The sequence below is a fragment of the Corvus cornix genome, chromosome 15, assembly GCF_000738735.6.
Source record: "Corvus cornix cornix isolate S_Up_H32 chromosome 15, ASM73873v5, whole genome shotgun sequence".
NCBI classification, from domain to species: Eukaryota; Metazoa; Chordata; class Aves; order Passeriformes; family Corvidae; genus Corvus; species Corvus cornix.
This window is the reverse complement of record NC_046345.1, coordinates 9,187,902-9,209,621: the sequence shown is the minus strand read 5'-3', so window position 1 is coordinate 9,209,621 and position 21,720 is coordinate 9,187,902. Positions and strand designations below refer to the sequence as shown.

At 40.1% G+C, this 21,720-nt stretch overlaps 1 protein-coding gene across 6 annotated transcripts in view; it reads right to left on the bottom strand.

The window, feature by feature from the left end:
* Window positions 1–1,524: 1,524 nt before the first annotated feature.
* CABIN1 (calcineurin binding protein 1) overlaps window positions 1,525–21,720 on the bottom strand; it is a 107,549-nt gene continuing 87,353 nt past the window's right edge. For 5 of the 6 annotated variants that reach the window (XM_010398137.3, XM_010398138.3, XM_019285146.2 and 2 more), the window contains exons 35-38: window positions 17,627–17,918; window positions 5,417–5,581; window positions 3,425–3,651; window positions 1,525–2,930 (exon numbers count right to left, since the gene is read on the bottom strand). In XM_010398137.3, coding sequence (XP_010396439.1) covers window positions 2,787–2,930; window positions 3,425–3,651; window positions 5,417–5,581; window positions 17,627–17,918 — 828 coding nt within the window. In that variant the 3' untranslated portion in view covers window positions 1,525–2,786. The remainder of the gene's footprint in view (window positions 2,931–3,424; window positions 3,652–5,416; window positions 5,582–17,626; window positions 17,919–21,720) is intronic. The other variant, XM_010398142.3, reaches the window with a different exon arrangement.

Here is a 21,720-nt window from a genome sequence, read left to right as displayed (position 1 = left end):
AACTGAAGAACTACGTCAGCTGTACTTACAGAAAGGTGATTTCACACATGGAGAAGAAGAAAGGCTCCTTCAGTGCAGCCCAGCAGTAACACCTTTGTGGAGGAAGGCCCACAGCTGAGCAACAAGGTATTTAGTCAACAGCAGAGGGGCAGGATTGGAGGGAGGTGGCTTGTATAGTTCAGTCTCTCTGAGCTTGAGAAAAAGTCCTTGAGCTATTTAAGAGCATAAGGAAAATCAGGTAAGCGAATTCAATATAGGATAAAAAAAGTTGCACAGTTGAGTAGTTTGAAGGTTAAAATGAGTTTAAAGAACATCAGCAAATGCAGCTCTTGTTGCTGGCAGGAAAAGTTACACTTAACTATTCTAGCTTTCCTAAACCAGCAAAATTTTAAACCCTTCTCAAAAAGCAGGACTAGAATTCAAAAGAAAACTCAAGACCAGCATTTTAGGAAGTCTGGATTAAAAAAACCCAGAAAGCCTAATGCCAAGGAATCCTTAAGAATAATAAAAGAAAAACAACAATTTTAAGTGGTCCCATTCAATTAGAAAATCAAATGCTTTACACATCAAACCCAAGCTAAAGCGTGGACCTAAAAATTTAAATGTGATCTTTAAGTTAGCAATACACTTAAGAATACACATTAGCCAAAAAGTCTGCGTAGCTTACTCCATTTGGGTGAAACAGCCCTATTCAGAACTACACCCTCCCTTTCGATTTCTCTTAAGTAGATGATTTATTTTATCCTGGGCTTTCTTCTAAAAAACCTAAACATCATGCTTATCTAAAACTTCCTCAGTCTTTTACCAGTCAGTGACTACACAGTATGCTATACACTGCATTTATAATAACCTACAGCAAATCTAAGAGTAAACACTGAAAATATATTACTACTGAAAACACCTATTTGCTTTTACCATCAGCTGACTCATCTTTTCTACATCAGTTGCATTCACCTCACCTATCAATTGTAGTAAATGAACAAGTAGCATGAACAGTTGCTAACACATCCAAAATGGACATGCTCACTTCCTTGTAAACCACATTTTCTTCAAAACAAAGCCCCCAGAATTTGAGAACAAACTTGCAATACAAAGTTTGCCACAGCTTCTTTTTATCCACAGTCTATTTATCATTCTTTATCAATTAGATCAATCACTGTAATAATGGATCAAGTGCAAATTGGTACAGCCAAATATTCTGTGTGATCCTGTTCCCCATGTGGTGTCTTCCCCCTTATGCTGCTCACCAGCTTTCAAAGACACCAAGATGGGTGAAAAAGAATTCACATCACGTCTCAGTGGGGAAGTGAACCCACTGCAGGCACCCTTGGCAACACTGGCTGACCTGGGTTCTGGGTCACACAGACCAAACCCATCCCAAGAGCTCTGGCAGTCCTCAGAGAATAAAGTGGCTCCCATCACATCCCCCCAACCCCTTTTTTGTTACCCAAGAAACAAAAGGAAAGAGAAGCAGTACTCTTTCCAGAACCATGGCACCTTGTGCCCTCTCAGACAAACAGAGACAACAGTGCATTTCAACTTTATTAGAAAAGAAACCCAAAGGTTTATACAAAGCTCTGCATTTTACAGAAAACCAACCCCCCAAACACAAAGAAATCCAACATTGCAAGCTGTATGCATTTTCTGTTTTCATATACAGACATATATATATGTACATACACATATATATGTGTGTGTGGGCGCACGCGGGTGTATATATAGTGTGTGACTTTTTTTTTGCATGGTTTGCATTCATTATTTTACAAAGTTAACATTCAGTAGAAAAAAAAAAGGATTTTTGTTACCATTATTTTCTCATATAAATAACTGTGAGCAGTCCCTCTGCAGATAGATAAAAAACACCTTTTCGTGTCATTCTGTAAAAAACAGACATTACTGAAATGGTACTGAAATCTTTCAAGTTTTTTTTTCAATACCACCATAAAAATATCATCTAGCCCCCAATTCAAAATGCTTGTCCAAGGCATTAGGAGATAAAGGACTGTAAGACAATTCTGGAAAGATCAGTTCTTTAAGCCAACATTCAGGTAGATAATTTTTGCTGGACCTCATACATTGGTGTGAAATGAGCACAAACAGGAGACCAACGTCTCTGTCTGCCTGGAAAAGCTGGTTCTTTTGTCTGTTTGAAAGAGTCAAATTCCAACAAAGCACCCAGCAGTGTGAAGGAGCTGACAGACTCTCAACTCACCCTCCTTGCCCTATGACAAAGCCACAGACTTTCTCGATACAATTAAAATCTCTACCAGCTCAGCAAATTTTCCCTACTCCATTCACCTTAAAAGGAGCTGTTGGATTAATCATGGCGTGGTTAGACAGACATCAGGTTGCTGAATTCCTGGGAGAAAAACTTAGCTAGAGGGGAAAATGCAAGACAACTAAAAGGAAGAAAACACTACAGAAAAGAGCTACCGGAGCAACTCCCAAGGCTCTGGTTTGAAGAAGCAGGAACAGTAGAGAGATATAAATTGCAGCTCAAAACATCCTTGTGTTTACTGAAGTTCCCGGTGACAGCGTGATCCAAATTAACGAACTGCCTGGTAAACAATCAATCATTCTTTCCATCAAGCACCATGATGGGGAGAATGGCGAAGATTCTGAAGGCAATACAAGTGGTTGTCGTGATAACAAAGGTAATGAAAGTGAAGAACACAATGATGCCAATTAAATGGAGAGTAATGCCAATGAAGATGTTTCAACTTCCAGAGATGCTGGCAACAAGAAGAATGGTTATGTGGTTGGTGTTGATGATGGCCAGAATTCATTCATATGTCCATGTAGTCATCATCTTCATCAGTATCACTTTCCAGTGAGGACTCCTGGCTTGAGGTCTCTAAGATTTCCAAAGCTGGCTGACAAAGGCTCTCCTTCTTTACATTCGCTGCAGACTGAGCAGACAAAATAGCAGACTGACCCCAAAAAGAGAGAGAGAGAATATATTGCTAAATAGTCAGGATAAACCCATGGTCACAGGGACAAAACCCCACTGGTTGCTATTCCTTCACATTCAGTAACTGTCCTGTGTCTATGGAAGATATCATCCTAATGTAAAACAACGGAACATTTACCAGTAGGCTTCCCCACAGTTAATGTTCTGGTAACTTCCAGTAATCTAAGAACTGCAATGGCTGCACCAGGTCACTCAGCCATTTCTGTAATTTTTTCCAAATCCCTCAGAAAAGGGATAAGGACTAGAATAGCTCTCATTTCACCCACAGCCAGTATTTCACCAGTCCTTTAAAAACTGGCTCCTGCTGGTAACAACTAGCACCTCCTTCCACTACTTATCGGCCTCTTGTTATGAACTGGGGACATGAACTGTTGCTTCTTTCATACAAGTACTTTACTGAGGAGAGAATTAAGATTAAAAAAATCTAAAAAATTACTGTTTCCCTTTTATTACCTTTAATTTTTGCTTGGTCTCTTCTGAAATGCTGCCCTTTGGAGAAAGGAGGGTGGGAGTGGGTGGAGTGACAGTGATCTCAGGTGGAAATTTGGTGACAGATGAAGGTATGAAAAGCTTTGGCATGTTGGGCAGAACGCGAGTTTTTACTCGGGTGCCATCTGTCTTGTTCTGCTGACTTCCCAAAGTCTGTGAACTGGAGCCGAGTTCAGGCTTGGAACTGGAGGCTAAACAGAAAACAGTAAGAAAAAATATGTTAGAAAGTTATCTAGGATTTCAGATGCCAAAGAAGAGGGAAGAGTTCATTGTTAGACGTAAGGCTGGCTCAAAAGGCCTTTCTTCAAGCCTTGCAATAACCAAAGCTTAGAACCAGAAAAAAGATTGTATAATGACAACTGCAAACCAGTAGAAATTAAAAAATATCTTACTGGATGGCAGAAACTCAACCTGACCAAGCACAACAAGTGGTAGTGTAAGCACTGGCCATCTACATCTACTACAAACACCATCTTCCCACTTGTGTCAGATGCAATCATCTGATCTTTGCATTCTCTGTCTCTCCATTCTGTAACGCAACAAATAAAGCCCTTTAGCTTTACTTATGAGTCTTAATTTCCTCCACCACAGCGTTGTCTCTTTAATTATTGAGAGAGCAGCTCCCCAACAATTAGAGAAAAATACATGGTAACACTTGTCAAAATTTCCCCATTACTCTGGTTCAAATCCTGCCATAAACCCCTCCTTGGTGTGCTCATGCCACTGGCTCCCACACTAGTTAGCATAATTTCCACATTCTTCCCAAGTGTCTCAGCTTGTGGTCTTCACAATGCAAACTGGTTCAGAGTGTTTACTGAGTACATCTCGTAAGAAGGATCCAGCCCTTCCCCAGGCACTATCACATTACAAGCTGATATATACACAACAATAACCAGTATATGAAAATGCTCTCACATTAAAAACTGAAGATGTGTTAAAAGAGATTTCTTACTAATAATGCTACTTCATATAATAATGCTACTTCATATGGAGTCAAAATTATTTTTTAGAAACTATATAAATGGAAACACCAGAGTCTTTCTCAGTCTGGTAATAATGACAGGTGTTCATACACATTTTTCCAGATTCAGTATTGTCACACCCATCTCTGGCAGATACTGAGACCAACGTGGCCACTTATACACAGCAAAATAAAATGCCAGTTTCCTAATGCCACCCTGAGAAACAAGAAGCAGAAGAACAAACTACTAAGGGATGTAAAATTGAATTGCATGTTCTCAACAGTACACGGGAATGTAAGAAGCTACCACAACAGATGAGACATGGCTTTCCATCAACGTCAGTGCCCCATCTCCATGGGCAGCCAATCCTTTCAGACAGTAATCAGACACAGGATAATCTGCCTCTCACAAATAAGGAAAAACAAGATACCCCAAACATAAATATCTATATTATGCTTGCCTGAAATAACAGGTTTTACATTTTTTTCAATTAAAACACCAACTTCTCTTGGGAAGAGGGCAGAGGAGGGATAGAACACGTTAACTGCTGTAATGTTGGTTTTTATGTTCACTCAAACTGAGTCAGTTTTGTGAAAAACGATTTCCTTCTGTTAAATGTTCCAACAGTGTAATCCAAAGTGTTACCATATTGCCCCATGTAGGACTTCAATTAAAAGAAAAGTTCTGCTTTAAAGGATGCACAAATGATATTGCATGAAAGCTGGTACAGAGGTTTTTTATTTGGCTTTGCTGCCATGGTATTTAGCATGCGAGACATGCATCAAACAGAATTACCACTAAGGGTTGACCGGGCACTTGCCCAGGAAGTTTGGACACTGCCAGGAATGCATCTAAACTCTGGAATACCTGACTGGAAGGCAGGCAGAGAAATTGAGGAATATCATTCCCAACTGTCCAACCAATCAGTGCCTGCAGACTGATGCACAGCTCACCACCCCATTTCAGAATTCTCTGAAGCACAGGAAGCTCCTACCTGGGGTACAAACATGTCCCGAATTTGTGCTGGTCACGGGCTCCACTTGCCAGCAAACAGGCTCTGGCGATGGTGCGACAGTAGCCATTTTCATCTGCTGACAAAGCCGTGACTCCTGCTGCTGAAATCCAAGCCCCTCCAAAGGCACTTCAAGCTCTTCTTCCTCTTTAGTAATGAAATATAATTCACAGATTAAGAGACATCCTGATCTCTCTCCTAAGCCTCAATCCTTTTGCTGTCTAACCAACTGGTAGGAAAATTCTTTTAACCCTTGCTCTACTTCTAAACTGTAACATGACTGAGTGAAATTAAATATTGGCAAGCCAAGATGGCAATAGCAACTTTTTCATACTTAGTGCCATCAATTCAAACTCGTAAAAAGAAGTAAATGTCATTTAAAAAGTGAAGGAAAAAATTATGAGTCTGACATTTTGTCATCTCTGCACATCTGCAAAAACACAGACAGCCAAGCATTTCCTTTGGAGCTGTGAGGGCTGGGAGGCAGAGGTGCCATGTGCAGAGCAAAATCCATCACCCTTAATGAAGGACCAGCTGTGATCAATGGGTCCCTCTCTGATCTCCAGCCACAGGTACCCGCTACACTGAGGTACAGCTCACTGCTAAGGAAGATTAATTACTGTGAACATCAAATAACAGGGCCAAATCCATTTTTCATGAAACCAATATCAAGTGACACTGAATGCCCAATTTTCACTGATATGTCCACTGTACCTCTATAAATATATTAGCCTAAAATTCCCACCTTCTGCTATTCTAGAACCTGGGATGTTTGTAACTCAGAATCCACGTGTGTGTGTACAATCTTGTTATTATGTACCAGCTGTACCTGCTTTGAAATTAATGCAGTGTTAAACCAGCTTTCTTACACACTGAGCTGCATGTTGTACATAACAGGAGTAATTTTCACTCAACTACGGAGAGCTGTCAGTGCCCTTTCTGGGCAGGGCAGCAACCCTTTCAAGGCTATGGACACACAAACAAGCTCTTATTCTCTCTTAAAAATGGAGATGTTCTTCAAAAACAAAGGGCTGCCTAGTCTAATTTGAATCACCTTATATTTACACAGGCTAAGGTGTGCACAGGCAGCTATCATGGACCAGCACATGCAGTGGATATTCACAGTCTCACTTGCTCTAAATTCTTTGTATGTCAATGCTCTAAACTAATTTAGGATTTTGACCATGCAATGTCTTAAAAAGGAATACATATTTTAACTTTTCCTCATTGGAAAACTGCTCCCACCCCCTCAAGTGTTGAAAACACTTCTCCATCTCCACCAATATAGAGAAGAACTCGGAATTTACCATGGTAATATTCCCCTGTACAAGAGTTCCCCTTGCAGAAACTGCTTCAGACAACATTACAGCTTAACAGTCTGATCTACGCAGTTTGAAAGATGCAACTTTTTTATAGAGTTATCATTTCTATGGTTCTTGAATAACTTGTATGAAAAAAAGCTCAGGAAAGCAGGCTGTAAGTTCTTCGATCCGCTAATTTTCATAGGTAAAGAAAAAGCCCTGTCATCTAGACTTGTAGCTGAAAGCTTGTATAAGCCTTAGGATAAATGAGATTGCTTGTAGAAAATAGTCCAATAGCTCCCAAAAAGGAAAGGTCACCCACTACAGCACAGATCACAGGCAGCTTCTGTTCTGTGATGTTCCACTCACTATCAAGCACAAAATGGAATCGTCTAATGCAGAAGAATGTAGTTCTCATTCTCAGCACTCTCTTGCACATTTCTCTCTGGATACTTCAAACTTCAAAATACAGCACTGGAAGCAGGAAAATAATACTTGCATCTGTACATGTATTAATAGACCACATCAGCTGAGAAGCAACACAGAAGGAAGCGCTTAACTGCAGGAATCTTGAGTAGGAAAATCCTAATTCACTGTTTCCCTGCTGAAGAAGCAGAGCACAGCTGAAGGATCCCTAGGTATTGCCTGCCCTTTCCACCACCACACACAGAATTCAACCACGCACTGACAAAGGAGCAGAGCCCGCAGGAAGCAGGATCAGCCCCAGCGTGGCCCAAAGCCAACACACACATATCCCATTACACTGCTGGTGCCTGATGACAGGCTGCAGCCTAAACCCAGAACACTCCCATACTGAAATGGCTACAAGACACTTGATCAAAGATAGGAGGAAACATTACAACAATATCTGAAGAAAAGCAAGATGAAAATTATGATGATTTCAGATTACTTTACAAGACAGTCAAGAAGTCAACTCGTTCTTAACTTACTCCAACACTCCAGAATCACCATCTTAAGTAGCAAGGGTAAGTAGTAACAGAATCTTTCTTATCCACTTATTAACTCAGAATACAAACCAGTAATTAACTTAGCAGGTACAAAACTATTTACAAATAAACTGCAAATCCTACAGCCTCAACTATACTGCTAACTGAGAGCAGTTTGGTATGTACTCTACTACTTAACTACATTAGGGACTTATTAGTTCACAATACAGAATAAGAGCTCTGATTTGCATTACTATTTAATGACAAAACTCTACTTCTTATGCTGATAACAATATTTGTTTAACTGTAAGATATATCATTGCTCAAACTGATTTGCTCTACTTTATTTTAACTAAATTATGGCCCACTGACAAAAGCTCTTTTGAGCAGCCTAATTCTAGGAAGATGCTACAAGACCGGTATCAGTCTATGTTCTCTCAAGAGCACTCAGCATCCTCATATACATCTCCATTTTCCAGATCATATTTTTGTTAAGTTTTGAAGATGCAGTTTTACAGTGCAGTAAAATTAGATTTAAATTTGAATAAGATTATCTGACAGCAGTTTTTAATGTAGAAGTGAATGGAAATGAAAGGGCAGGAGTCTGGCACACTGTGTATATTTCTATCACTGCACTTGTGGAAACAATATTTGTTAATATTCTATTAGAATGTGCCTTTCAGTACAATAGAAATCAAGAACCACTGTCTGCTAATCAATCCCTTGCTGTCAGAGATGTTCAATACAGTCACAGAATTCTATCCCCTGACTGGGTCATACACTTTATTCTTTCAAGACTGTGCAATTTTAAATTTTTTTCTTTACATAGAAAAAATGCCACTCAAGTGACCAAGTTAAAAATAAAGTTAATGAACAAAATATTTTTTAGACTTCTTGAAAATAACAAGAAGTGGTTGTTTCAGTGTATATATCATAATTCATACTTTAATATATTGCATAGATATTTGTTCTTTTTTCATTACAGACAAAAAGGTCAAAACACAGGACAATCAAGAAGAAATATACAGTTGGATCTCCTCATTATTTGTCTAAAACAGGTTTCTGAAAACAATATTTTAATATTTGTTTTGAGGAAGATGCTGTTAAAGCCCTGAACATAATGTCCTAGTTCTTCTAATAAAAACTTTCCCCAGGGAGGTAAAGACTCCACTAACTTGTGAGCCACAATATTCTGCACAAGTGCAAGAACACAAGAATATGTAAGTGCAGCACATTCTGAAGGTGTTCAGAAGCTCAGATTTAATATCTGTTACTAAATCTTTTGGTATTACCCAGTACTTGTACTGTCTTGGCAGGTTTTCAAACATTAGCTCTACAAACCCAGTTTAAAATAAAATCAGTTTCTGAAGATACAGTATGAAGAGACACTTGTCCCCGGGCTGAGGATGGGACAGGTACTGTACTCTGGAGACCCATTTAGCACTCTGACAACACAACACACAAAAATTAAGCATACCGAGAAAAGCACAGATTTGCAATGCACATCACTATTGATATTGAAAAGTTCCTCTCCAATCGAGCTGAATTACAAGTATTTTTTTTTAGCCTTCCCTTTCCCAACAACTGCCTAAATACACATATAAAATAGTACACGACATAGAAAGAGGGACATCATACCTTTCAACATCTCCCTGCTTTAGTGAGGAAGAAACAAGCTGACAACAATTCAATGCAACAACCTACTCCAGCTTTCCTCTCCAACCTCTTCCCACTTGTTGCCAGGGTAACCAGTGTTTGCAGATGCCTATAGCGGGCGCCTGGGTTCATGACTTCATCACAGTTAATATCCTCTCCCCATCTCTTTATACAGAGAATGCACTACATACATTTATCCACACACTATAAGCACACAGATTATACAACCCTGCAACCGTTTTTATACTGAGACCATTCACTTTGCTATTCTGATGTATATAAAATCAAAAATAACACTGGCAAAAATAATCACTTGGCAATTTGAAGATGTGGAGAAAGTTTAAAAGCAGTAGTACTGCAACCAGTAAGCAGCCGCTCTGGTCCCTCTGCACTGAACACTTATTAATTTGATTTCATCATGCTGTCAGGTATGAGACATTAACATTACACTAGTGTTATAAAACATTTCGTATGGAGTTTCAAAAAATTCTTTAGTCGTGCACTAAATCTCTTACATTACCACTGAAAGGCAAGCCCAGAAAATGTGACTAGCACTTGGAAAAAAACATTTTCCAGTTTCAGACAGAAGCAGTTTGAAGTATTATAGCACAGATATGTTAAAGAATATAAGCAACACACAGTGCATGCAAAAAGCACCATTTCATTATAGGAAAGAAGAAGGAGCTGAGCTTTGAACTCCAGGACAAAATATTAACATAGTTTCAAAAGAAAATACAAGGAGAAATGAACAGACAACAACCTTGAGTGCTTAAATAAAGCACTTGCACCACTTGCCTTCATCCCTCTGCGAAACACCTTCCCCAGCAGTTCTGTGTGTTGAGACAAAAAGCCTCAAAATACATCAGTAGGATTTAGCTGATTTGTACTACCTTGCCTTCCAATCACTTCAAAAGAGTAAGGATGGAATCCTATGTGCCTACAGACTCTAGGAAACACTTATCTTCCTCATCCCAGTAACAAATGGTTTACTCTGTACTAGTGGCCACCCACAGCACATACAATTGTTCATACAACTCATTTACCGTACAAGGCAGAGACTGTATTTTTTTCCACAGTGATGAAAACGGGTCTGATCCTTTGCTCCCTGACATAGTGGAGTAAGTATCTTACCACATTTCCAAGAAATAATACTAATGTGAAAACAATTCATTTTCTGTATTCCATCCGCCTTGCCCTCCAGTGTGCTGGGAATTAATACAGCTTTTTTCCCCACACAGCAGTTGCAAAGGCCATGGAAAGCCTGAATTTGAAGGAGCTCAGAGTTTCCTTATGAACTGTGCTTCTAAGTCAGTGGAAAGACTGCACTGGAACACAGGTTGGCTCAGCTGAACAGAGTTAAGGATGCTGAAACACAGAAACAACAGAGCCATTAGCCATGAGGTACGACAGCACAGCAGACTGTGAGACTACCTAGCTCACCACAGGATGTGGCAGGTATACTTGGTAGCCTGGCTTTCTCTGAATTAATTCCAAATATCTTGCCATGAAATTTATTTCTGGAAAAGCACTGCCAAGTTATAGCTGTAGAAACAAGTATTTGACTTGAAATGCCAAATGCAGGAAATTACATTCAAAGCTGACACACAAAGTCGTATGCTAAAAATTAAGCATCAGAGTAATTTTGGAGGCGAAAAGCTGCAGAACACAAGTTCTATTGCCCCCTGAAATAAAAGAAATTCAAGCAGTCTGGTGAACAGAAGTTTGCAGTGCAACAGCACAGCACAGTGCTATATTTACCCCTAGGTCCTGAGCAGGGAGAGTGTACTGTACAAGTATATGAGATATACCCCAAAACTCCTCCTAATGCTGAGGTCAGCTGTCACAGAACATTAGTGAGACTAAAATTTAAAACAGGTGGCTGCTTTGAAAGTGCTTCCTGGAAATAGTCCCTGGCCCATACTAACTCCCAGATCCCTCTAATAGCCATGCTGGTGCCAGTCTAACAGCAGAGACAATGGAATTCCTGTGCCCAAAAACATTTCCTGCCACCACCAGCAGTCCTAGAGGTGCAGAAACCTGGCATGCACATGAGTAAAGAAAAACCCTGAAGTTCAATCCTAACTTTCTCTTTTTTTTTTTTAAACAAAACTTCAATTTAAAAGAGCAAACAATGGGCCTAGATCAAAAAGACAACAGCCTGATATTCAAATACATGAACTTTCAAATGGCATTATCAAAACACAGCTAATTGATATTGTTTAATATCTGACTCAGCAAGGACACATCATCTGGAGAGGACCACACAGCAACACCTGTGGACAGGAAGAGTCATTTGCAGTCTTCTGCTTCTGAATTTTCTCTATGAGTTATCTAACAGAAGCTGTAAGACCTTTCCTTCACCATCAATATTTCACCCTCCTAAGCCAGCTAAGCACAAGGAAATTAGCAAAAGCAGCTGGGAGAAAAATCTCTTAAGTGAATGTAATGACACCCCACAATTTTCTAAGTACTTTGTAAGCAACACAATACCTGTGCAGAGGACTTATAACTACATCTCTCTTCAGTCTGCCTTTGTGCAGGAATATATGTAAATTTTATGCTGCTGACAGCAATCTAAAACTAGTGAAACTGAACCATATTGTAACCATACAGCACTGCTACCACGTTCCTGTACAAAAGACCTCCACAAAATGTGTTTCAATAGCGCAAGACAACCATAGGCCAGTGACTCTCCAGGATTTTCAAGGAGATCTAGGAGTGCACAGGGCTAGAGAGCCTCCTGGAGCACAGACCTGCCCTGACTGCATTAAACCCCTGGCTCCATACCAGCACCTCACCTGCCTCTGCTGGGCAGCTGCTGCCCCTGCCCTATTTGCTCGTACTGATCCAACACAGGTACATAAAAATTATGACAGTTTAATGTCAAAGGATTTTCTGCACAACACTGGATTGAATAAATAAAACTTAAGGAATCTGAAGTGTAGATATCAGAAATAGACATTAAGTGTACTGAAAAATTCTTCTGGAGTGAGTTTGTTTCAACAGGAGGCAAATCAGCATACTTTTACAAGGGGAAGAGAAAGAGCCATGACTGACTGGTACTGTCTGAGCACTGCAAAAAGGAATTAAGAAGTCATTCGCAAACAGGAAACCCCTGCTGACATTCAGCAGTCAAGTTGTTTTCAGAGTGCACCCATTGTGAAAAATAAAAAGCTTCATGAAAAGCACAGATCAGACAAGGGGAAGTGAGAATACCAATGCCAAGGAGGCTGAAACAGCAAGAGATCAGAGAGATCCCATGCAGAGCTCACTGGAGGAAGCCTGGCTGATTTCCATTGATGACTCTTCAGTCACTAACAGGTGGGCAGGAGCTTCTACCCCAGGACAGTACCAATAGTGTGGGACTCCACGCATTTAAAGAAGAGGTTTTAAAGCCTTGGAGAAATACAGCCTTGGGAACTGGGGAAGACAGCTATCAAACACCAGAACACATCAACACTGGCAATTAAGGAGAAAGTAGTGAAAGCAAGATGCACACAAGTGACACAAGAAAATAGAGCAGAAGAACACATCCATTTAAGAGAGAACCTTCATACCAGGTAACTGCAATATGAAGGCAGCTCATATGAGGCCACTGGTCCTCGGCCTCCCTAACTTTTTCTGTTTCATCTTTTTTTGAGTCATCTGTTGAAAACAACTCTGTGCTCTACAGCACAATTTTGAATTCAACAGAAAAAACAAGGTAAGACACTGACTGCAATTAAGAGGGTTGAATGTTACTACTTAGACTCATTTAAAAAGTACCTGAAAATGTGAATTGAAATGTGTCGTTAAAATAAGGCACAGCCAACAGGGACAAATACTTTTGTGTAAGAAGAAAGTTGTCAAAACACTGAATCACAGGCTCTTAAAATCTGTGTTTGTCTCTGGAAATTCATGACAAGGAACTCAGGAGCCACTGAGATCAATATGAGGTTAAGCTCAGCTAATGATGGCAAAGTACAATCTCCACTATTTTACTCAGAAACAGGAATTGTGGATGTCCACTGATGTCTGGGTATCTAGAAACTGTAAGGAACCAAGGTGGACCCTTGTGCCATGCACTTTTAACACAAAGACAGATGCTGTCAATGCAAAATGATGGTTTACATCCTCTGTAATAATGCCTTAGGAGAATGTTCAGTCTTCTCAGTCTTCTGAGAACCCACTATCAATTTAAAGTCATGTATCAGTTGCTAAAATAAACTAAGTCACAGACTTCTGGAAAAATATACTCCTTACACCTAAAAGTTCTTCTATTGTGGCGATGCGATACCTTTACTGTATTTTTATATAAGTTTTCTGTACCCCAATGGTTCATCCCTACCTTCCCCACTCCTATTCCCAGCTGGTTTGCCCCAGACCCAAGCCGCTCCCCCAGTGCTCCCTACATGGTTCTAGCTCTTTCCCTATCAATCACCCAAACCCCTCCTGTTGTTCCCGAAGGTCCCGTGTCCATCATGTGAAACCTCCCAATTTACCCTTATATGGTCCCCATCAATCCCCCGAGACCCTACCCCTCTAGATACCTCCCCCTTTGGAAATCCCCTAAACCTCGATGCCCCATTGGGGCAGGTGATCCCTTTCCCTCCTCCCCTTGGGGCTATTGGCCCAAGGAAATGTCTATCCTCGTCCATATCCCTCCCTTAGAGATTTCTATTGGTCCCCAGTTAAGCCATCCCCATTGTACCACCTCCCTTTCTAAGAGGTTCCCTGGAGCTGCTCGAGGCTTGTCTCCTGGGTGTTGCCGCCAATAAACTTGGATTATCCCGTGTGGCAAGCCTCCTTGCTACTTTTTATCCTCTCCCTCGTCCGGACTGCTGACATCCACCGTGCCTGGAGCTTCAGCTCCCCTGGGCAGAGCTGAACTCCTGAGGAGCAGCTTTAAAGCCGAGAACCTCCAGCTGCTCCCCACTCCTGTTGCACACCGCAGGAGCTAGCCTGGGCAGTGGTCAGTGGCGGTCCCTGCGACATCCTATGACTCCAGCACTCAGTTATCCTACAGGGTGAAATGTCACATTCCAACACTACTGAACATTACTGAATTCTTAGGACTTCCCACTTCAAAACCCTCTTTAATTGGAACATTTGCCTTTCAAGGAGTCTGCAGCTGCCTACACACACTTAAAACAATTTAACTTCATTGCTCTCTATGCAATAGTCTGCTCACCTTTCCATGCAACTGTCCACACCTGTATTTATTTCTTGTGCTTCTGAAACTCTCAAAGTTCTACAGGTTAAACTATATTTATACCTCTACTTGCCCTGTTGTGCCCATTTCACAAACATCTGAAATTACAGCAGGATATTCACATGGTTTATGGAGTGCCACTTCCCTGCACAACACAAAGAATTGTCTTCCCTAGCTTTGAACTTCTAAGTTTGGGCAGCTTTATCATGACCTTACTTGCATATTGAAGTGCTTAGGCCTTAAATGGACAAAAAATTAATAGTGGGGAGTCTTCTACTCAGATTTTATATTCCAACTTGGTAAATACCTGGCTTTAAGCAAAACACAGAACTTAAATAATTCCAGGTACAAAAACCTTCTCTTAGTATCAGAACTCAAATGTGAATGTTTTCCTGTTCATTCCTCATAAAAATCATTATTGCAATAAGACAGCAAAGAAGAAAATGTCAAGACTTTTCAGCAATTTAGAACAGTGTAATACTGGAACAGTGTGACAGGCTGGAGGGAGTTTACCTTAATTGTCCTATTTTAGCTTCCCCAGAGAAATGTTAGGCTGAGCTACGAGGGCTAAAAGTCCCAAGTACATTTATACCCAAATGTAGGAAGGTGTCATGCTGAAACTGCCACCATCACCACTCTGCTGCTGGACTCCATCACGCCATATTTTGTACCAGTTAGTCATGCACTAGACAAAATCTCAGGAAAATATTTACATAAGAAATGAGTGGCATAGCATCAACATTGCTTGGAAAAACAAATCCTTTCCCTGGGTGAAATCAGAGAAAATGAGAGCAGCTAATAATCTCTGATGTGTAATACTTCCACGTGAACAAACATGGTACACGTAGAGGTGATGAGACAAAAAAGTTGAAAACAGTTTACTCTAAAAATGGGAGGAGTTTTTACCCAAACAGAACTAATGGAAGGCAGATGAAAAAGGATTGTAACAGAATTGTAAATAATTCTTTTTAGAGGAGGTGGATGCAAAGGTAGGAGAATTAAAAAGAAAAGAAGAAGAAAGGACACAGCAGTAATTGGTGTCTCCCTCAGCTAGAAAAATGACCTGCAAGGTAAGAAAGCCAGAAAGCCAGATACAAACACGTGCATTCAGCGCTGGGCTGAGAGCTTTGGAGAGAGAGCCTCTTGATCTTCAGACAGTTTCACAGGTGTAATTCTAGCAGCTAACCCTTCCATCTCCCTCAATCAAAATGATGTATAGAAAACATGAAAGAAGAACGAACAATATCTAACTCTACAACCTTAACAAAGCTGAGAAAGTCAAAAGATTAAAATAAATGTTCCAATCACTGCAACGTGGCCTGGGGAATTGCAGAGAGGAAAGCACATCAGAAATGCTCCTGAGTTCTGTTTGAAAACCAGAAGAATGCATGTGTTCTTATCAGCATTGTCATTCCTACACCAGTTTCCTTAGTAAGTACGTAACAACTTCACAGAGGATTCATTTTTTCCTCTCCTGTTGTCTACCCACAAACCTGAATTAGTCCCCGTTGAACAAGCCTGCCAAGACATCTTATGACACCAGGCAACTCCATTCTTTTGCTTCCCAAGGACAGTAACAAATGTAATTTACACACAGCCTAAGCCATTCCTTCCTTATCACTCCCCTCTTCTCTTTTCCCTTCCCAAGACAATCTCTCCCTGGAACTGTGAAAAAGGAAAATTAGACAGCCATAATACAACTGCTGATACTGGATGTTAAATTTCAGTTTTGTCCTGTACTCAGAGATTAGCAAATTGGGAAAACCTATTTCTCCCTAATTTGCTCTTCACTGCTGATGAATTCAGACTATGTGCATTCCAGTACCAAGGCTGATTACGTAAGGAAAGAAATGACACACAGAAGTATAAAGACAAAAACTTCACAAAGTCACAATTCCAAACTAAGAAAACATTCTGTCTCACAAATCTGGACACTATATCCACTGTATCTTCATGCATCATTTTCCACAATACCTGTTCTGTATATGGTTCATTCATAACTTTATCTGGGCTCCCATGACTTTGTCTAAGGCATTTTTTGAGTAGTGCCGGGCCCAGGTTTGTGAACAGATGGAGTGAGCACAGGCAGCAGCAGATGCTTTTTCAGACAGTGTTTCTGCTAAAGTTGCAAGAAAGTGCAGGCTATGGCAGGTGCTCTGCCACCTTAACATGCACAGTGTCCCACAAATATTCCCAAGCACCTCTTCGGGCACCCAAGGCAAGTCTGAAATTGGGTCTAATCTTACTTCATTCCCCAAAGTGGATCAGTATTGCCTGGCATAGAGATTTTTTGGCTGCTAACAAGCCAGCCTGCCATGGTAGCAGTAAAGCAAATGACAGCATTCTCATTTATTCTTTCCTCATCTAGAAAACCATATAGAACCAATTACATAATACAGTCATAAACAAATCACACAATCATGCTATAGAATAAATAACATTTGTTCGGTTTCTTCAATCCTTTCTTGTGCTCTAACCTGGCACATAACCATACCAGGGCTATAAATAATACATTCCAACATTCCGGTCCTTTCAGAGGCTTCTTTTCTGAAATGTGAACAGTAATAGTGATGATAAGCTAACTTCATAGACCATGCAGAATCTTGCTCATCAGTGTTATGTATCTCCACACACACATATGCTGGGCAGTGAGAGCAGTGCAGCTAATTATGGTAATCAAGCACTTCTAAGACAGATGTAGGCTGCCCACCAGTTTATTTTAATTGTAATCAGTTTAAAATACCTTAAATCTTGTAAAAAGTTAAAAGAACTGGATCCTCAACTCATTGAAGAAAACAAAACAATTTTAACACTGCTAGAGACTTCAGTTCTCTAAAGGAGATGACTATTTTCAGACTGCTATTTCATGATTTCACACACAAGTTACATAGAGTGGTCACTTCTAATCTATCCTACAAATTAATGTATGTATCGACTATGCAGATGCACCCATTTCAGGACCAAGACAAAAATCTGTGTAGTCTTTTGAATGTGGTGGAGTGATCAGGAAACGGGACAGAATCAGAACTCAGGCACTAACGCACCATGTGGCAACCGATTAGAGGGGGCCAAAACGTTCTCCCTGGCTGAGACTTACCGCGAACAACATCACTGATGCTGGGGGCAGCCTCTGCGCTCTGACTCCGGAGCTGCTCGGTGTCCCTGTGTGACTCCTGCGAGGGCGGTACTGAAGATGCTGAGGAGGAGGAGGATGAAGAAGAAGAGGCTGGTTTGGATTTGGAATGCAGATCATTCAGTCTCAGGAGATTTTCAGGAGTCACAGTGTCTGGATTCACTGGGGTAGGATGCAGTGTGGCTGGTGCTACTGGGAAGAAGCCCTCTCTGTTGTCCTTTGTATGCTTTGGGGTTGTGGGTGCTTCTCCTGTTGACTACACAAAAAAAGGGGGCAGCAGTGAGAAAATGTCTTCATGTCACTAACTCTGTGCCACCTGCTTCAGTGACTACTGCAAGCAGCACTTTTTATAGATAGAAAACACTCTCTTTAAAGTGAATATAATAGTGACTCAATCACTGTTGTGAAGAAATCTTTTCTCCTTTATGGATTATTTTTCCGTTCTTTATGGTCTATTTATCAAACTAGCACTTGAATGCTTATTCACATTTACAAAGTCTAATTTAACACATCCCTCACAACATAACATACTTTTCTGAACTCTGTAATTAAGTATGAGTTACAATCTCCTGTAAACAGAAACATATTTCTTTCATTTAAAAATATGTTGACAAGTGCTTGACCTGAACAAACAGATCTGCAGTGCTTTGCAAATTATCACAAGAAATAATTCTTAGTGAATGATGTGAGAAAAAATGGAGAAAATAGAAAACTGTATTCGCTTGTGAAACAAGAGATCAGCATAACTCCAAATCATAAATTCCTGATAACTGCAGACCTGAGTAACACTGACATCCAGCTGAAACAGGCTTGGGAAGATCTGCCTGTGCAGAAGTAAGAGAGGCACCAAGAGCAACGCTCTTCTCCAAAGCCAGTGGTAAAAATTTAACGCAGTCTCATTTATTATATAGACAGAAGGTGGAAGTGGGACATAAATTCACCAAAGAAGGGAATAAAAGTACCCATAAAACGAGTATCTTCTCTATAACTTTTATCAGTAATCAAATAAAGTATTCTTGCTTGTGAGACCACAGAAAGCATTTATTTTACACTCTTTACAGTCTTCATTTAATGGAGATTTATTGGACTGTAAAAGATATAGTTAGAGAGAATTCTCAGATGTTTAATTGTTTGTCTCCTATCTCTACCAAGAGAAGAACCCCCTTTTTTCAATCATGGTGATAAGAGGTGAATGTCCAAAATAGAAACAGAGTTCTGCTGTCCAATGTAAAATCAAATTGGACCCTAATGTCCTAGATGACCAAGGATTTATTACAGAGCCAGAAGAGTCAGTAGAATTTCACTGAGAAAACAGAGGAACTTTCAGGTGAAGAACATGCATACTTAAAATTCAAAGGTAGAGAGCACACAAGTACATTTTTTTAAAAAATAATTGGCAGAATGTATTTTTGAAGTTCCTGAACTTGATTAATCAATCTCTAAAAAGCATACAATTAAAACCTGCCAGATTCTATGTGTGCACACACACCAAAAAAAAAAAAACCAACCAGCAATGATATTCACAATTACCATCCTGGGTCAAAAAAAGGTCTATTCTGCCTCTGAAAGCAGCAAGTTACTGATGCTTAAAGCATCAGTTCCAAAACTAAAGGTCTCAACACACAAATGGGATCACACAAACCTGAGGGAAATTAAACTGCAGAAGAAAGCCTTAAGCCAGAAGTGAGATCACTAGAGGAATCGTTTTCAGCTGTGATTTAAAGGGAAAGCCCTTCACACCCATGCACTTCATTAACTTGCATAATAGATGATGTAGAACCTGACATTTCTGTGCTTGTATTGTATCCAATTTTTTTTCAGAGAAACACATGAAGGTACTAGTACTTAGGTACATATATGTTAAAAATATATCTGCACCTCAAAAACTGGATTTCTACAAAAATGCACAGCTATTTCCAGAGCCAGAAAGAGGACATTTGGAAAGTAACTCAGCAATATTTGGATGGTATTCAGACGAAAAATGATTAGAGGAAGAGAGCAACCCCATGGAATAATTCCTGCTGGAAGGGACCTCTGGAGGTCTCTAGTCCAACTTCCTGCTCAAAGCAGAGCTGATTTCCCAGTTCGACCAGTTTACTGAGGGCCCAGGGCCAGTCCAGTCCAAATACTGCCAAGGAAGGAGATTCAACAGCCTCTCCAGGCCCCTGTTCTAGTGTTTTACCACCTTCTCAGTGAACATTTGTTTCCAATCACTTCATCCAAATTTCTCCTGCTGCAACTTTAAATGGTGCCTCTTGTCTGGTTCCTTCCTTTCTGCTGAAGACCACAATTCATAACCTTATCCTCCATTATTCTTCTCCCTACCAGGATGAAGTATCCCAGCTCTTTTTCCACAGAATTGAATCATTTTATTTGCAAGAAAGAATAAAGCTGAAACTAACATGATGTTTCTGACTTGGGAAAACCATGACCAAAAAGTCTAATATGTAGTCAAAAAGTGCAGCCTTATACAGAAGAAAGCAACAAGAAGATTACTGTGTTTATGACTTTAAAGAGGACTTTCCAGATGTGACCTGGTAAAAAGTTGTCTCAGGCTGCTGTAAACAGACAGGTTCTTCTCAACCCAATGAAACAGAGACTTAGGAAGGAAAAATAAAAAAAATCTCACACTGACTTTGTTTTCTCAAAAGGGGGGATGGGGGTGGAAGAAAAAGGAGAAAGCTTTCTTTAACGTAAGAGCCAAGCATTAAAAAACCCATTGTTGTCTACTGCGCACTCTGCAACTCACAGAGCCTAAGAAAAGTGATTTAAACCTGCTTCATGTATTTTTACTGCACTCAGAAACTGAAGACCATCCAAAAGCTGTAAGAACAAAGCTAAAATGAGCATCACAGTGAGGCACGTGTTCTTTAAAAGATTTTGGGTTTAGTGTAGGGGCAAGAATTCCAGCACCTCTGATCAGTAAGTGATGCTACTCACAAAACCCAGCTCAGGGCAGTGTCACTAACTACACTGCTCAGGACTTACGGGGCCACATTTCATCATCCTGCAGATCTCCAAGAAAACACAGGACCTCCTAACACCCAGCTGGGAAATAAACCCAGAAAAACTCACTACAGCAAGTCGTGGATTTACCAGAAGCCTTCAATGTTCATCTATCTCTACTGCTAAACCACCAGTAAGGCATAATAAAGACTGTTTTCCACAGACAGATAGTAGGAAACAGAGGCAATGACAATCCTTTACCAGTGTTTTATGTGGTTTCTCATCAGAAGATTGTTTTTTAGTTTTTACTTTGCTGTGGCATTAACTCAAAATTTAGTCTGTTCTGACTGAGTCAGAACTTCTCCTTTTCCCCTCTCCAATCCATCTCACCACGCTCAGTGCCTCTGTTACTACCACTATTACAAAGTGGCTTCAGTCACCAAGAAGAAACAAATCTTTTCTCACATTTAGTGTTACTTACAGAACAAGTGCATATAACTGAATTAAGATAAAAAATCTTTTATCTGACTTCTTCCTGTCTTTCATTGTAATTACAGGTTCCTCTAGTCAAGACTGGACTTCCTTCTAGGTTTTTAAAAAACACATGAGGCACTGAAGGGTATGCAGTACTAATTTTGTATGGGCTACTATATCAAAGTGGATGGAAGAAATATTTAAGGCTTATTAATATCCAAATTATGTGTAATGGATGATCCACTGGTTCCATAAAGACCCCACTATCTTATTTCTCTTCTATAAAAAACTTAGCAAAAATTGTTTCTTATTTTGAAGAATGTATAAAGATGAAATTTAAATGAATAATTAGGATGCATGTCTGTGTGAATTGTGACTATTTCTTACTTAGGTTACAAAAACAGTCTCCTTATTTGTTAGAACCTTGACTATTTCAGCATACTCCTCAAAGAGTTCATTCAGCTTCACGGAGGTGATGGACAAACCCTTCCCATGTTGAAAGCTTATGTAAAAAGAAGTTAGGAAAATGCTGGAAATCCAGCTCTGGGACAGCCTTCCACCAATAAAATTATCAGCAAAAGTGCAGAATTTTTTCACAGATGTTACTGGAAAAAAATAGCTCCCAGTTTCCCAGTGAG